This window comes from Pseudophryne corroboree, chromosome 3, assembly GCF_028390025.1.
Source record: "Pseudophryne corroboree isolate aPseCor3 chromosome 3, aPseCor3.hap2, whole genome shotgun sequence".
Taxonomy (NCBI): Eukaryota; Metazoa; Chordata; class Amphibia; order Anura; family Myobatrachidae; genus Pseudophryne; species Pseudophryne corroboree.
The window spans coordinates 712754234-712771760 of NC_086446.1; the positions used below are offsets into that span (position 1 = coordinate 712754234).

At 45.4% G+C, this 17527-nt stretch overlaps 1 protein-coding gene and 2 pseudogenes across 2 annotated transcripts in view; 2 read left to right on the plus strand and 1 right to left on the minus strand.

Annotated features, from left to right (window-relative positions):
- LOC135056675 (uncharacterized) overlaps positions 1-17527 on the plus strand; it is a 163603-nt gene that overhangs the window by 127471 nt on the left and 18605 nt on the right. For both annotated transcript variants that reach the window (XM_063962127.1, XM_063962126.1), the window contains exon 6: positions 12393-12417. In XM_063962127.1, coding sequence (XP_063818197.1) covers positions 12393-12417 — 25 coding nt within the window. The remainder of the gene's footprint in view (positions 1-12392; positions 12418-17527) is intronic.
- LOC134896813 (5S ribosomal RNA) lies at positions 6166-6286 on the minus strand (annotated as a pseudogene).
- LOC134896814 (5S ribosomal RNA) lies at positions 8098-8218 on the plus strand (annotated as a pseudogene).

Sequence of the window (17527 nt, forward strand, 5' to 3'; positions counted from 1 at the left end):
TTACTATCCTGCATGCCTATTCTACGGCAGGTTTACCGGTTCCAAATTCGGTACAGGCCCACTCTACTAGGTTGGTGGGTTCTTCCTGGGCGGCTGCCCGGTGTGTCTCGGCTTTACAGCTCTGCCGAGCAGCTACTTGGTCTGGTTCGAACACGTTTGCTAAGTTCTACAAGTTTGATACTTTGGCCACTGAGGACCTTCAGTTTGGTAAATCTGTTCTGCAGGAACCTCAGCACTCTCCCACCCGGTTTGGGAGCTTTGGTACATCCCCATGGTACTAATGTGGACCCCAGTAGCCTCTAGGACGTAAGAGAAAATAGGATTTTAATTACCTTCCGGGAAATCCTTTTCTCGTAGTCCGTAGAGGATATTGGGCGCCCGCCCAGTGCTTCGTTTTTCCGCACTGTTATTTGGTTAAGTATTGTTGTTGGTTCAGCCATTGCTGTTCTGGTTCAAGTTGAGTTAGCATGGCTTTCCTCTTGTTTGTGTGTGCTGGTTCGATTCTCACCACTATTCAGTTAAATCCTTCTCTCGAAGTATGTCCGTCTCCTCGGGCACAGTTTCCAGACTGAGTGTGGTAGGAGGGGCATAGAGGGAGGAGCCAGCCCACACTATTAATTTCTTAAAGTTCCCATGGCTCCTAGTGGATCCGTCTATACCCCATAATGTGGACCCCAGTATCCTCTACGCACTACGAGAAAGATTTACCGGTAGGTAATTAAAATCCTAATTTTTCGGACATCCATTATTTATTTTGTTAATTTAAATCAACGAAGGATTACTTAACCTATTTAAACATTTCTTGCTCACTTGGCACTTCACTGAGAAAGCAGTAGAGCCATGAAACATGCAAGATTACAAATAAGTGAGACTCATGCGGTTTTTATTATTTTCTATTTTCTTTTTCTTTTAATTGATTCGCAATTTTAAGTGTTTGTAGTTATCAGACTTTTTTTTATTGGCAACAGCCTAGTTAAATGTATCTTATTTTTGTTTTATTAAAGTTGTCACGGTCTGTTATAGGAACTGATGAGTTCTAAGACACATTTGTATTTTATATTCTGTATCATTTAAAATAAAAGAAATTTCTTTCACACCTAAACTATTGTAGAGGACAGTTCTCCTTTCACAGCTGACGAAAAGTGAGTAAAGAAGGTTACTGTCCATTAGACAAAGTACTAATAATACATGGTACAGGTTGAGTATCCCTTATCCAAAATGCTTGGGACCAGAAGTATTTTGGATATCGGATTTTTCCGTATTTTGGAATAATTGCATGCCATAATGAGATATCATGGCGATGGGACCTAAATCTAAGCACAGAATGCATTTATGTTTCATATACACCTTATACACACAGCCTGAAGGTAATTATAGCCAATATTTTTAATAACTTTGTGCATTAAACAAAGTGTGTGTACATTCACACAATTCATTTATGCTTCATATATACCTTATACACACAGCCTGAAGGTCATTTAATACAATATTTTTAATAACTTTCTGTATTAAACAAAGTTTGTGTACATTGAGCCATCAGAAAACAAAGGTTTCACTATCTCAGTCTCACTCCAAAAAATCCGTATTTCGGAATATTCCGTATTTCGGAATATTTGGATATGGGATACTCAACCTGTACTAGGTATCTGCATTTAAGGTGTTTATGAAAAGTCACATTTTATATACTGTATACTAAAGTCAGTGCCGGAATATTTTATAAGAACAGTAAACTCTGTTATATTGCTATGTAATTAAAACATTTGTAACATAACTTCTGGAATAAAGATGAGGTTCTTGGTACGAAATTATCTATCCATAACAAAATTATCCATAATTTTTTTTATTTAGAGCCACATACCAGGGGTGTGCAATTAATCTCCAGATGTGCAGTGTTTATGTGGAGTAGACTCAATCTGATTATAGTTCACAACCAATCTCTGACTAAAGTACTTGTGAAATGTAAAGGCACAGAACTGTATATAAGCAGCACTTCCTTCACAAACTCATTATGGAGCTCAACAGAGGCCACTAGAGAACCATGATCGTCTATGACTACAAGAGTGGTCTGTGACAGCAGTAGAGTATTGACCAACAGCAAGCTTCTTTTGAGGTGGAACACTGTATTTGAGTGGTTTGTAGAATTTTAGCATAGGAGACGGTCCGTGGAAGACTAGGAGTACTGTGGCCGAACTTTGTCCACCATCATCAAGGAAAACGTTGCTGCCATTGATGAGTTGGATACCAGGGTGATTGTGATCCTGTTAGAGAAGGAGATAGGCATCTCACCGTGATCCATCCGCTTGATTCTCCTCAAAAAGCTTGGCCTGAACAAGGTTTCTGCATGCTGGGTGCCCCATCAGCTGACTTGAGAGTAGAAGGAGGCTTGGGTGACTTGGTGCTGAAACATGCTGGGCAGGTTTGATAGCGTTCACTCAAACTCTGTAAGGGAGCTCATCAGTGGTAATGGATCCTTCCTGGATCTACAGTTTCGACCCCGAGACCAAACAACAGTTGGATGTGTGCCGCCACAGAAGTTCAGACGTGAGCACAGCGTGGCCAAGCAGATGGTGTCTGTTTTTCCGGCCAAGACTAGTCATGTAGCTGCCATACCAATCATGCTGCAGTGCACCATAACTGGTGAGTGGTATGCCAACCAATGCCTGCTGCAAGTGCTGGAATAAATTTCCAGGTGCCAGCCAAGAACTCGCATTCATGGTGCACTTCTCCACGACAACAATGCACCTGCCCCCAATTCCAGGAAAGTAGTGGATTTTCTGGCCCATAAACGCATCCAATAGCTGGGTCATCCACCATACAGTGCAGTCCTGGCCCCCTGCAACTTCTTTGTGATCCCACAAATCAAGCGCAAGATGCGTGGGATTCGTTTTGAGTCATGATAGATGCAGTGGGGAGCTTCATCCAGCATATAGAAGACATACCTTCTTCGGACTGGTCCAGCTGCTTCACCAAGTGGTTTGAATGCATGCAACTTTGCATAGTCTCCTATGGCAAAAACTTTGAGAAAATATAATGTTCACTTTGTAAATATAATTTCTCTGACGTCCTAAGTGGATGCTGGGACTCCGTAAGGACCATGGGGAATAGCGGCTCCGCAGGAGACTGGGCACAACTAAGAAAGCTTTAGGACTAACTGGTGTGCACTGGCTCCTCCCACTATGACCCTCCTCCAGACCTCAGTTAGAATCTTGTGCCCGGCTGAGCTGGATGCACACTAGGGGCTCTCCTGAGCTCCTAGAGAGAAAGTATATTTTAGGTTTTTTATTTTACAGTGAGATCTGCTGGCAACAGACTCACTGCAGCGAGGGACTAAGGGGAGAAGAAGCGAACCTACCTAACTGGTGGTAGCTTGGGCTTCTTAGGCTACTGGACACCATTAGCTCCAGAGGGATCAACCGCATGGAACCGGCCTTGATGGTCGGTCCCGGTGCCGCGCCGCCGGCCCCCTTACAGAGCCAGAAGCAAGAAGTGATCCGGAAAATCGGCGGCAGAAGACTCCTGTCTTCAACAAGGTAGCGCACAGCACTGCAGCTGTGCGCCATTGCTCCTCATGCACACCTCACACTGCGGTCACTGATGGGTGCAGGGCGCTGGGGGGGGCGCCCTGAGCAGCAATATAAACACCTTGCATGGCAAAATCATCACAATATATAGCCCCAGAGGCTATATATGTGATAAATTACCCCTGCCAGAATTCCTGAAATAAGCGGGAGAAGTCCGCGAAAAAGGGGCGGAGCTATCTCCCTCAGCACACTGGCGCCATTTCTCCCTCACAGCTCCGCTGGAAGGAAGCTCCCTGGCCCTCCCCTGCAGTCTACACTACAGAAGGGTAAAAAAAGAGAGGGGGGGCACTAAATTTAGGCGCAATATACATATATAGCAGCTATAAGGGGATATAATTTAGTTAATCCCTGTATTATATAGCGCTCTGGTGTGTGCTGGCATACTCTCTCTCTGTCTCCCCAAAGGGCTTTGTGGGGTCCTCTCTCCTGTCAGAGCATTCCCTGTGTGTGTGCGGTGTGTCGGTACGGCTGTGTCGACATGTTTGAGGAGGAGGCTTATGTTGAGGCGGAGCAGATGCCTATAAATGTGTTGTCACCCCCTGCGGGGCAGACACCTGAGTGGATGGACTTGTGAAAGTGTCAACTCCTTACATAAAAAATTTGATGACATGCCAAATGCGGGACAGCCGGCTTCTCAGCTCGTGCCTGCCCAGACGTCTCAAAGGCCATCAGGGGCTCTAAAACGCCCGCTACCTCAGATGGCAGACACAGATGTCGACACGGATACTGATACCAGTGTCGACGACGAAGAGACTAATGTAATGTCCAATAGGGCCACTCGTTACATGATTGAGGCAATGAAAAATGTTTTACACATTTCTGATGTGACCCCAGGTACCACAAAAAAGGGTATTATGTTTGGAGAGAAAAAAACTACCAGTAGTTTTTCCCCCTTCTGAAGAATTAAATGAAGTGTGTGAAGTAGCGTGGGCTTGCCCAGATAAAAAATTGGTAATTTCTAAAAAGTTACTAATAGCGTACCCTTTCCCGCCAGAGGATAGGTCACGTTGGGAAACACCCCCTAGGGTGGATAAAGCGCTCACACGCTTATCAAAAAAGGTGGCACTACCGTCTCCGGATACGGCCGCCCTAAAGGAACCTGCTGATAGAAAGCAGGAGGCTCTCCTGAAGGCTATATATACACACACTGGTATTATACTGAGACCAGCTATTGCTTCAGCATGTATGTGCAGTGCTGCAGCTGCGTGGTCAGATTCTCTGTCAGAAAACATTGACACCCTAGACAGGGACACTATATTGCTAAACATAGAGCATATTAAAGACGCTGTCTTATACATGAGAGATGCACAGAGGGATATTTGCCGGCTGGCATCTAAAATAAGTGCACTGTCCATTTCTGCCAGGAGAGGGTTATGGACTCGGCAGTGGGCAGGTGATGCAGATTCTAAAAGGCACATGGAAGTTTTGCCTTATAAGGGTGAGGAGTTGTTCGGGGATGGTCTTTCAGACCTAGTGTCCACAGCAACGGCTGGGAAGTCAGCATTTTTACCACATGTCCCCTCACAACCAAAGAAAGCACCGTATTATCAGGTACAGTCCTTTCGTCCCCAAAAGAGCAGGCGGGGTAGAGGCGCGTCCTTTCTGCCCAGAGGCAGAGGTAGGGGAAAAAAGCTGCAGCATACAGCCAGTTCCCAGGAACAAAAGTCCTCCCCCGCTTCTTCTTCTAAGTCCGCCGCATGACGCTGGGGCTCCACAGGCGGAGCCAGGTACGGTGGGGGCCCGTCTCAAAAACTTCAGCAATCAGTGGGCTCGCTCACGGGTGGATCCCCGGATCCTTCAAGTGGTATCTCAGGGGTACAGGCTGGAAATCGTGACATTTCCCCCCCGCCGTTTCCTCAAATCTGCCTTGCCAACAACTCCCTCAGGCAGGGAGGCTGTGATAGAGGCAATTCACAAGCTGTATTCCCAGCAGGTGATAGTCAAGGTGCATTGAGAAACAAAAAATTGGAAACCGCACTGGTATAATTGGTGTATGTGTATAATGATAGTTATCTGTATAAACTGATAAATAAATTTAAGGTTCAAATCCTTATTTTGGGGAGCAGATACTTAAGGTAACACATTCCTTATTTTTATGTATAAAAAAAGCTACCCATCAGTGGTGCTCCCCCGAGTCAGTTATTCATAGTGTAAACATGAAAAAAAGAAGACTCTTGTTGGGAAGCACTCGTATACAGATAATGTTGTACGACTAAATGTCACAATAGCTAACTAAAATACAATATTTTATTAATTCTCATTAAAATTAATTATTGAGGAGTTCAATGAGCGCCGATGTTTGTTAAATAGTGACATTGCGAAAATATAAAGAGTAATATATAAATTGCAAGGTACAAATACCTAATTCAGGCCGAAGTGGGTATATCTATAATTTTGTTAATAATCACACTCCAACTGTAGGACAACCTGTGATAAAAAGTTGCTCATTTATTGTAAATATGACCATCATTTATAAACTGCTATATATCCCAAGTGGGAATTTTAATCCTAGCAGATAGTTGAATCATAGGTCATAACCGAGATGTAAGACAATGCTCTATATTGGTGACAGATGGGTGGCAAATATTTGCAGTACCAGGGTGTTCCTTGGTAGTCTCCTATCCAAGTACTTAACCCGGCCCTCCACTGCTTGGCTTCCAAGATCAGATGAGATTGGGCATCTCCAGCGGGGTATGACCGCAGACCTTTTGCTCACCCTTGTCACACTGTGTCCAAAATTGGGCACAGACAGGAGCCAATTTGCGTTGTTATGTGAGCCACAGGTATCGATACAGCTGATTTGATGTGGAAATCAATTTTTTTTTATCATAAATGATAAAGTATAACAAAAGATTAAATACCCATCTAGGTTTTCACGGCTTAGGTAGTCGCAGTACAAGTAGGAATAAACCTCTCTACTGCACAGTTATCACATGTATGAAAATAAACATTAGATCATAATATTATTTTAACTGTGCAAAAAAGGGAAACCTCCAAATTTGGTCTCCAAAACAATAATGAACGTATGAGATTACACTCTGAATTGTGAAAATCAAAAAAACAAAAAAACATAAGCAATGAAACCTTCAGCTCTCATGACCAATCAGAAATTATTCTCAAGTAATAGAAAAATAATAAGTTGACACAGAGTGTGTTCTATATGATATATATATGTCATAAGTTAATACTGAGATAAATATGGATTTCTGCAGTGTAAAAAAAGAGAGAAGGCGTTTGTGTGTTGGATAGGGTCCAGAATTAGCAGATGTATCCACATTCGCTTTTTAGATAGAAATATAGACCCCAAAAGGGTTGCACTTATTCCCTTGCTGGTGATAATTGACTGTCAATAGTATAATAGTCTATGTACCATGTGGGTAAGATATTATGAATACCGGTCCATGCAATGAAAATGCACTGGTGCACAAAACACATGTATATACCAAACCTGGTGTACATTCATAAAGTTTTGGTCCTACTTGTATACTGAGGGAGATCCTGGTATAAGGAAGGTGCCGGCCGCGTCTGCCCGCGTTCTGCCTGCTGCCGAGCTCCGGCCGCACTATACTTCCTGTTTGGCTGGTTCCCTTGGCGACGGACTTTGCCGAGAACGGCTCGTTCTCGGCAAAGTCCGTCGCCAAGGGAACCAGCCAAACAGGAAGTATAGTGCGGCCGGAGCTCGGCAGCAGGCAGAACGCGGGCAGACGCGGCCGGCACCTTCCTTATACCAGGATCTCCCTCAGTATACAAGTAGGACCAAAACTTTATGAATGTACACCAGGTTTGGTATATACATGTGTTTTGTGCACCAGTGCATTTTCATTGCATGGACCGGTATTCATAATATCTTACCCACATGGTACATAGACTATTATACTATTGACAGTCAATTATCACCAGCAAGGGAATAAGTGCAACCCTTTTGGGGTCTATATTTCTATCTAAAAAGCGAATGTGGATACATCTGCTAATTCTGGACCCTATCCAACACACAAACGCCTTCTCTCTTTTTTTACACTGCAGAAATCCATATTTATCTCAGTATTAACTTATGACATATATATATCATATAGAACACACTCTGTGTCAACTTATTATTTTTCTATTACTTGAGAATAATTTCTGATTGGTCATGAGAGCTGAAGGTTTCATTGCTTATGTTTTTTTGATTTTCACAATTCAGAGTGTAATCTCATACGTTCATTATTGTTTTGGAGACCAAATTTGGAGGTTTCCCTTTTTTGCACAGTTAAAATAATATTATGATCTAATGTTTATTTTCATACATGTGATAACTGTGCAGTAGAGAGGTTTATTCCTACTTGTACTGCGACTACCTAAGCCGTGAAAACCTAGATGGGTATTTAATCTTTTGTTATACTTTATCATTTATGATAAAAAAAAATTGATTTCCACATCAAATCAGCTGTATCGATACCTGTGGCTCACATAACAACGCAAATTGGCTCCTGTCTGTGCCCAATTTTGGACACAGTGTGACAAGGGTGAGCAAAAGGTCTGCGGTCATACCCCGCTGGAGATGCCCAATCTCATCTGATCTTGGAAGCCAAGCAGTGGAGGGCCGGGTTAAGTACTTGGATAGGAGACTACCAAGGAACACCCTGGTACTGCAAATATTTGCCACCCATCTGTCACCAATATAGAGCATTGTCTTACATCTCGGTTATGACCTATGATTCAACTATCTGCTAGGATTAAAATTCCCACTTGGGATATATAGCAGTTTATAAATGATGGTCATATTTACAATAAATGAGCAACTTTTTATCACAGGTTGTCCTACAGTTGGAGTGTGATTATTAACAAAATTATAGATATACCCACTTCGGCCTGAATTAGGTATTTGTACCTTGCAATTTATATATTACTCTTTATATTTTCGCAATGTCACTATTTAACAAACATCGGCGCTCATTGAACTCCTCAATAATTAATTTTAATGAGAATTAATAAAATATTGTATTTTAGTTAGCTATTGTGACATTTAGTCGTACAACATTATCTGTATATGAGTGCTTCCCAACAAGAGTCTTCTTTTTTTCTTTTTTTCATGTTTACACGATAGTCAAGGTGCCCCTACTTCAACAAGGACGGGGTTACTATTCCACAATGTTTGTGGTACCGAAACCGGACGGTTCGGTGAGACCCATTTTAAATTTGAAATCCTTGAACACATATATAAAAAAATTCAAGTTAAAGATGGAATCGCTCAGGGCGGTTATTGCAAGCCTGGAAGAGGGGGATTACATGGTATCACTGGACATCAAGGATGCTTACCTGCATGTCCCCATTTACCATCCTCACCAGGAGTACCTCAGATTTGTCATTACCAATTCCAGACGTTGCCGTTCGGCCTGTCCACGGCACCGAGGGTATTTACCAAGGTAATGGCCGAAATGATGATACTCCTTCGAAAAAAGGGAGTTTTAATTATCCCATACTTGGACGATCTCCTGATAAAGGCGAGGTCCAGGGAGCAGTTGTTGGTCGGCGTAGCACTATCTCAGGAGGTGCTACACCAGCACGGTTGGATTCTAAATATTCCAAAGTCACAGCTGGTTCCTGCGACATGTCTACTGTTCCTGGGGATGATTCTGGACACAGTCCAGAAAAAAGTGTTACTCCCAGAGGAGAAAGCCAAGGAGCTGTCATCTCTAGTCAGAGGCCTCCTGAAACCAAAACAGGTGTCGGTGCATCACTGCACGCGAGTCCTGGGAAAGATGGTAGCTTCCTACGAAGCAATTCCATTCGGCAGGTTCCATACCAGAACTTTTCAGTGGGACCTGTTGAACAAGTGGTCCGGATCGCATCTTCAGATGCATCGGTTGATAACCCTGTCTCCAAGGACCAGGGTATCTCTGCTGTGGTGGCTGCAAAGTGCTCATCTTCAAGAGGGCCGCAGATTCGGCATACAGGACTGGGTCCTGGTGACCACGGATGCCAGCCTTCGAGGCTGGGGGGCAGTCACACAGGGAAGAAACTTCCAAGGACTTTGGTCAAGTCAGGAGACTTCCCTACACATAAATATTCTGGAACTGAGGGCCATTTACAATGCCCTAAGTCAGGCAAAACCCCTGCTTCAAAACCAGCCGGTGCTGATCCAGTCAGACAACATCACGGCAGTCGCCCATGTAAACCGACAGGGCGGCACAAGAAGCAGGACGGCGATGGCAGAAGCCACAAGGATTCTCCGATGGGCGGAAAGTCACGTGTTAGCACTGTCAGCAGTGTTCATTCCGGGAGTGGACAACTGGGAAGCAGACTTCCTCAGCAGGCACGACCTCCACCCGGGAGAGTGGGGACTTCACCCAGAAGTCTTCCAACTGATTGTAAACCGTTGGGAAAGGCCACAGGTGGACATGATGGCGTCCCGCCTAAACAAAAAGCTAGAAAAATATTGCGCCAGGTCAAGGGACCCTCAGGCGATAGCTGTAGACGCTCTAGTGACACCGTGGGTGTACCGGTCGGTTTATGTGTTCCCCCCTCTTCCTCTCATACCCAAGGTACTGAGGATAATAAGGAAAAGAGGAGTAAGAACTATACTCATTGTTCCGGATTGGCCAAGAAGAGCTTGGTACCCGGAACTTCAAGAATTGATCTCAGAGGACCCATGGCCTCTGCCGCTCAGACAGGACCTGCTGCTGCAGGGGCCCTGTCTGTTCCAAGACTTACCGCGGCTGCGTTTGACGGCATGGCGGTTGAACACCGGATCCTAAAAGAAAAAGGTATTCCGGAGGAAGTCATTCCTACGCTCATTAAAGCTAGAAAAGATGTAACCGTACAACATTATCACCGCATATGGCGAAAATATGTTGCGTGGTGTGAGGCCAGGAAGGCCCCAACGGAGGAATTTCAGCTGGGTCGATTTCTGCACTTCCTACAGTCAGGGGTGACTATGGGCCTAAAACTGGGTTCCATTAAGGTCCAGATTTCGGCTCTGTCGATTTTCTTCCAAAAAGAACTGGCTTCACTGCCTGAAGTTCAGACATTTGTTAAGGGAGTGCTGCATATTCAGCCTCCTTTTGTGCCTCCAGTGGCACCGTGGGACCTCAACGTGGTGTTGGGTTTCCTGAAGTCACATTGGTTTGAGCCACTTAAAACCGTGGATTTAAAATATCTCACGTGGAAAGTGGTCATGCTTTTGGCCTTTGCTTCGGCTAGGCGAGGGTCAGAATTGGCGGCTTTGTCATGTAAAAGCCCCTATTTGATTTTCCATATGGATAGGGCAGAATTGAGGACTCGTCCCTAGTTTCTCCCTAAGGTGGTATCAGCTTTTCACTTGAACCAACCTATTGTTGTGCCTGCGGCTACTAGGGACTTGGAGGACTCCAAGTTACTGGACGTAGTCAGGGCCTTAAAAATTTATGTTTCCAGGACGGCTGGAGTCAGGAAGACTGACTCACTATTTATCCTGTATGCACCCAACAAACTGGGTGCTCCTGCTTCGAAGCAGACTATTGCTCGCTGGATTTGTAGCACAATTCAGCTTGCGCATTCTGCGGCTGGCCTGCCGCAGCCTAAATCTGTAAAAGCCCATTCCACGAGAAAAGTGGGCTCTTCTTGGGCGGCTGCCCGAGGGGTCTCGGCTTTACAACTTTGCCGAGCTGCTACTTGGTCAAGGGCAAACACGTTTGCAAAATTCTACAAATTTGATACCCTGGCTGAGGAGGACCTTGAGTTCTCTCATTCGGTGCTGCAGAGTCATCCGCACTCTCCCGCCCGTTTGGGAGCTTTGGTATAATCCCCATGGTCCTTACGGAGTCCCAGCATCCACTTAGGACGTCAGAGAAAATAAGATTTTACTCACCGGTAAATCTATTTCTCGTAGTCCGTAGTGGATGCTGGGCGCCCGTCCCAAGTGCGGACTGTCTGCAATACTTGTATATAGTTATTGTTAACTAAAGGGTTATTGTTGAGCCATCTGTTGAGAGGCTCTGTTATGTTCATACTGTTAACTGGGTATAATATCACGAGTTATACGGTGTGATTGGTGTGGCTGGTATGAGTCTTACCCGGGATTCAAAATCCTTCCTTATTGTGTCAGCTCTTCCGGGCACAGTATCCTAACTGAGGTCTGGAGGAGGGTCATAGTGGGAGGAGCCAGTGCACACCAGTTAGTCCTAAAGCTTTCTTAGTTGTGCCCAGTCTCCTGCGAAGCCGCTATTCCCCATGGTCCTTACGGAGTCCCAGCATCCACTACGGACTACGAGAAATAGATTTACCGGTGAGTAAAATCTTATTTGTGCATCCGGAAATTATCGCACATCCCTCATAGCTGTGCTGATGCTGTAGGTAGTAACAATGGAATTATTTTCTTATTTTTCAAGTCTGCTGCAGCAGGGAAGAATGATGGGTGCAGGGTGGGTGGCATGAGACCCCCCTGGCTTGTAGGCCTGTGTGTGCTGCAGACCATGCACCCATTGTTAAAATGCCGCTGCTTAATGTCTGGTGTTTTAATGTGAGTCAGTACCCAAATAACAAGTATTCAGTAGCATTCCTGTGCTTGCAAGTATACCTTTGCTGAAAAGGGCCAACTTGTGCAGAGTAGCAAATGAACCACAGTCAATTACCAGCGAACAAAGTAGTGCAGAAAGCTGTATGGCAATATCTCAGCATACATTGCAAGCATACGCAATGAAGAAGTTTGGTGAGATTGCAACATGATAAATTTAATGCAGTCGTTTGTTTGCTATTGAATTTTTCTTCACTTTAATGGTCCAGTTTCTGGACCAGTAAAATGTTATTAATTGCTTCATTTTCATTTTCAAATCCCTGTTCTGCTTTTTATAGGATGAACGGAACAAAGAGGATTTCTGTGAGTAATTGCTTAACCTGTAAAATTCAGTCTGTTTTGCCTCTGTCACTAATACATTTACCATTTTCCTTTCCAATCATTCAAGAGTAACTTACCTCTACTGTTGTTGTTTACGCTCTTCCACTGTTCTCCCTGTCTCTCATATTCTTCCTGTAGACTCGTATCTGCAGTATACACACATGATGACTAAGTTTTGCAAAGCATGTCTTTACTCTAACAGTAACTGCACCAACACCAAGAGAGTCCTCTGCATCACTTCCAGAACCTGGAGTTGTCAGCAAAATGCAACTTGCGCAAACTACTATAGCACACATCTACCCTCTTTTCATATAAAGTACTGTAACAGTATTGTTGGGATTGTCAGAAAAACAAGACAGTTTTACTAAACCACAGGTTCTTTACTACATAAAACAAAACCAAGTTGTTCACACCATAACTTGGGGTAACAACAATCTCCCTGGCTGTTTAACATCACACAGCCGTCAGGTGGTTATGGACACAGCATACAGTCTACCAAAACAATGAATCAAGCCGTGTAAAGCTTTTTGCTAACAGCGCTACAAATAAACATTCACAACACAGTGTCCTGGGTTATAGTCACCAATGCGTGCAGCATCCCGTTTCAGTGGAAATGCGTCCTGACAGGAACCACTGATACCAAAGTCCTTTCAGACATACACACTCTTCCAGACCCCTGACACTAACCCCCTTATAGGCCCTAGCTTCTGGCTGCTAGTCAGCATCAGAGGTCCTGCACCTGTAAAAGCTTCAGCACTTTCTAGGTATCCTACAGGTGCACAATTACTCAGCCATCCTGGCTGCAGAACCCACAAGAGTTGGACTGACCTTTGTGGATGGGGCCCACCCTCTTCTTCCATCCACCCCCAGGGACCCTTACTGGTTTTCTACAAAACCAAACTACAGGAGCTAAAATAGCTCCTGCTATCTCCCTGGGCTTTTTCTAAAATCTGCTGCAGGCATTTTCCAGGTCGTCGCAAAATATGGAACAGATCCCATTTCCTTTTTGCGAGGCTCCTTATGACTGGTCTGGCACTCCACTTCAGACCGTCTGATGTCTCTCTCATCACAGTACATACACGACAGGCAAATGTGTTTAACATGCAAACTGTGAGGTAAATGCAGAAAACCTAAGCAATAGCTTTAATGTGAGTCAAGAAAGGAACTATGTGACAAAGGCTTCAAACTTGGGATTAGGCCTGGTACCTTCACCAGACTTGATGAAGAAGGGACCAAGCAGATTTTGTGATCTTGTGATGAATCAGGATAGGGTATTGGTATTCGATTGTTCTGACAGGTGATTCTTTAGATGGAACCCTGTACATGACTCTTTGTGACCCCAAACACATAGGAGGTGGTGCCTCCAGACATTCATATACTTCCAGTAAATGTCTGTTCCGCTCACAGGTGGTACAATCAGCTTCCATAGTATAGCTGTTAGGTCTTTTGGAACACCCGTCGGCATTGCCCAGTTTGTCGAAGCCAACACTGGGTTGAATGCGAACCAATTGGACAGTATGTAGTTAGCTCAGACAGTAAGAGGACTTGTCATCATGACAGGCCTTAAGCCATGTTCTGGATCTAGTGCACCTTTTATGTCTTTCTCATACGTCCTAGAGGATGCTTCAAGAACCATGGGGTATAGATGGGATCCGCAGGAGACATGGGCACTTTAAGACTTTAAAAGGGGTGTGAACTGGCTCCTCCCTCTATGCCCCTCTTCCAGACTCCAGTTAGGTTCTGTGCCCAGTGAGACTGGATGCACACTGAGGAGCTCTCCAGAGTTTCTCAGAAAAAAGACTTTATGTTAGGTTTATTATTTTCAGGGAGCACTGCTGGCAACAGTCTCCCTGCATCGTGGGCAGACCTACTTCTGTGAGTTTCAAGGCTCTGCTTCTTAGGCTACTGGACACCATTAGCTCCAGAGGGTCTGTTCGCTAGGTACGCCTAGATGCTCGTTCCCGGAGCCGCGCCGTCACCCCCCTTGCAGAGCCAGAATTTAGAAGACTGGTGAGTAAAAAAAGATCAGAAGACTTCAGTGACTGCTTTGAGGTACCGCATAGCGGGCGCGCTGCGCGCCATGCTCCAACACACACAGCGGCACTACAGGGTGCAGGGCGCAGGGGGGACGCCCTGGGCAGCATTAAACCTCAATAAATAGACTGGCAAAACAGGCTTACAGTGCCTGGGCACTAATACCAAACCCCAGCCAGTATAAAAATTTGAAAAACAGCGGGGCTGAAGCGCGCCATTAAGGGGGAGTGGCTTAGCCCTCACAGCTCTAATCAGCATCATTTTCTCTTCACAGAGCTGCAGAGACGCTGGTCCTGGCCTCCTACACTGCTGTGCAAGTAACAGGATGCAAAATGGGGGGGGGGGGGGACAGTAATTTGGTGCTGTTTTATTAGTATAAAAGCGCTTACAGGTCTGAAGCATTATTTTAATCGTTTTCAGACCGGGATAGGCGCTGGGTTGTGAGCTGGCAGAGCTCCCTCTGTGTTTCTCTAACAGGCTTTGCTGTGGGTCTGTCCCCTATAGCCCCAGTGTGGTTGTGGGTGTCTGTATGCGTGTGTCGACATGTCTGAGGCGGAGTGCTCTTCCCAGGAGGAGGCTGGAGTGGGGACAGAAAAGGCTGTGGGAGTGACCGTGTCGACACCGCTGACGGCTGATTTGGTAAATGTTTTGAGTGTTTTGAATGCTAATGTGGCTCGATTGAACAAGAGATTAGATAAATCTGAGTCTCAGAACCAGACATGGAGAAAATCCATGGAGGATGCATTATAAAAATAGTTCAGACCCCCTCGGGGTCACAGAAGCGTTCATTTACCCAGATAGCGGATACAGATACCGACACGGACTCTGATTCCAGTGTCGACTATAGTGATGCCAGATTGAATCCTAAACTGGCTAAGAGCATTCAGTACATGATTCTGGCGATAAAAGACGTATTACATATCACGGAAGACCCTGCTGTTCCTGATACTAGGGTCTGTATGTTTAAGGGAAAGAAACCTGAGGTGATGTTTCCTCCCTCTCATGAACTGAACGCTCTTTTTGAAAAAGCTTGGGAAAATCCTGACAAGAAGTTACAGGTTCCCAAGAGAATTCCGGTGGCATATCCGTTCCCCTCTGGGGACAGGGAAAAGTGGGTGTCAACTCCCACGGTGGACAAAGCTCTATCGCGTCTGTCTAAAAAGGTGGCGCTTCCGTCTCCTGACACGGCAGCCCTAAAGGATCCTGCGGATCGTAAGCAGGAAAATACACTAAAATCCATTTTTGTCACTACAGGTACGCTGCTCAGGCCTGCCGTTGCATCGGCATGGGTGAGTAGCGCTATTGAAAAGTGGGCAGATAACTTGTCATCTGATATAGATTCCCTGGACAGGGATAGCGTTCTTTTGACACTGGGTCATATCAGGGACGCTGCAGCCTATCTAAAGGAAGCTGCAAGGGATATTGGCCTTTTGGGATCAAGGGTCAATGCCATGGCAGTCTCGGCTAGGAGGGCATTGTGGATTCATTAATGGAATGCTGATGCTGACTCTAAGAAGGCTATGGAGTCTCTGCCGTTTAAAGGTGGTGTCTTGTTTGGTGACGGCCTCGCTGACCTGGTATCTACGGCTACCGTGGGTAAGTCATCGTTTCTACCTTATGTCCCTGCACATCAAAAGAAAACACCCCACTATCAAATGCAGTCCTTTCGGCCCAATAAATACAAAGAAGGACGAGAGCCTGCCTTCCTTCCTTCCTTCCTTCCTTCCTTCCTTCCTTCTTCCCAAGAGCAGAAGTCCTCCCCGGCTTCTACCAAATCCACCGCATGACGCTGGGGCTCCTCTGCGGGAGTCCGCACCGGTGGGGGCAAGTCTCCCAACTCTTCAGTCAGGTCTGGGTTCGCTCGGCCATGGATCCTTGGGTATTAGCAATAGTAGCCCAAGGGTACAAATTGGAGTTTCAAGACGTGCCCCCTCACCAATTTTTCAAATCGGCCTTGCCAACTTCTCTTCCAGAAAGGGAGGTAGTATGCGCTGCAATACTAAAGCTGTATCAAAATCAAGTCATTGTCACAGTACCCCCGTCACAACAGGGGGAAGGCTTTTATTCGAGCCTGTTCGTGGTCCCGAAGCCGGATGGCTCAGTCAGACCGATTCTGAACCTAAAATCCCTCAATTTCTATCTAAAAAAATTCAAATTCAAGATGGAATCTCTCCGAGCAGTGATCTCCAGTCTGGAGAAGGGGGATTTTATGGTGTCGGTCGACATAAAGGATGCCTACTTACACGTCCCCATATATCCTCCACATCAGGTTTATCTGAGGTTTGCTGTTCAGGATTGTCATTACTAATTTCAGACGTTGCCGTTTGGTCTGTCCACGGCTCCGGGGATTTTCACCAAGGTTATGGTGGAAATTATGGTCCTCCTGCGCAAGCAGGGAATCACAATTATCCCGTACTTGGATGATCTCCTCATAAAGGCGAGATCCAAGGAGCAATTACTGAAAAACGTTACGCTCTCCCTGACAATTCTGCGACAACATGGTTGGCTCCTAAACTTGCCAAAATCACAGTTGGTTCCGACAAAATGGCTGTCATTCTTGGGTATGATTCTGAATACAGAATTACAGAGAGTTTTTCTTCCAGTGGAAAAGGCTCTGGAAATACAGAACATGGTAAAACAGATTCTGAAACCGGCAAGAGTGTCGATTCTTCAATGCACTCGGTTGCTGGGGAAGATGGTGGTGGCTTACGAGGCCATTCAGTTTGGAAGGTTCCATGCCAGAGTGTTTCAGTGGGACCTGTTGGACAAGTGGTCCGGTCTCACCTGTACATGCACCGGAAAATAATCCTGTCTTCCAGGACCTGAATCTCTCTCCTGTGGTGGCTGCATAGTTCTCACCTCCTAGAGGGACGCAGGTTCGGGATTCAGGATTGGATCCTGGTGACCACAGATGCAAGTCTCCGAGGCTGGGGAGCAGTCACACACGGGAAAATTTCCAGGGAAAATGGTCAAGCCAGGAAGCTTGTCTGCACATAAACATTCTGGAATTAAGGGCAATTTACAACGGCCTTCTGCAAGTGGAACATCTTCGCGGTCT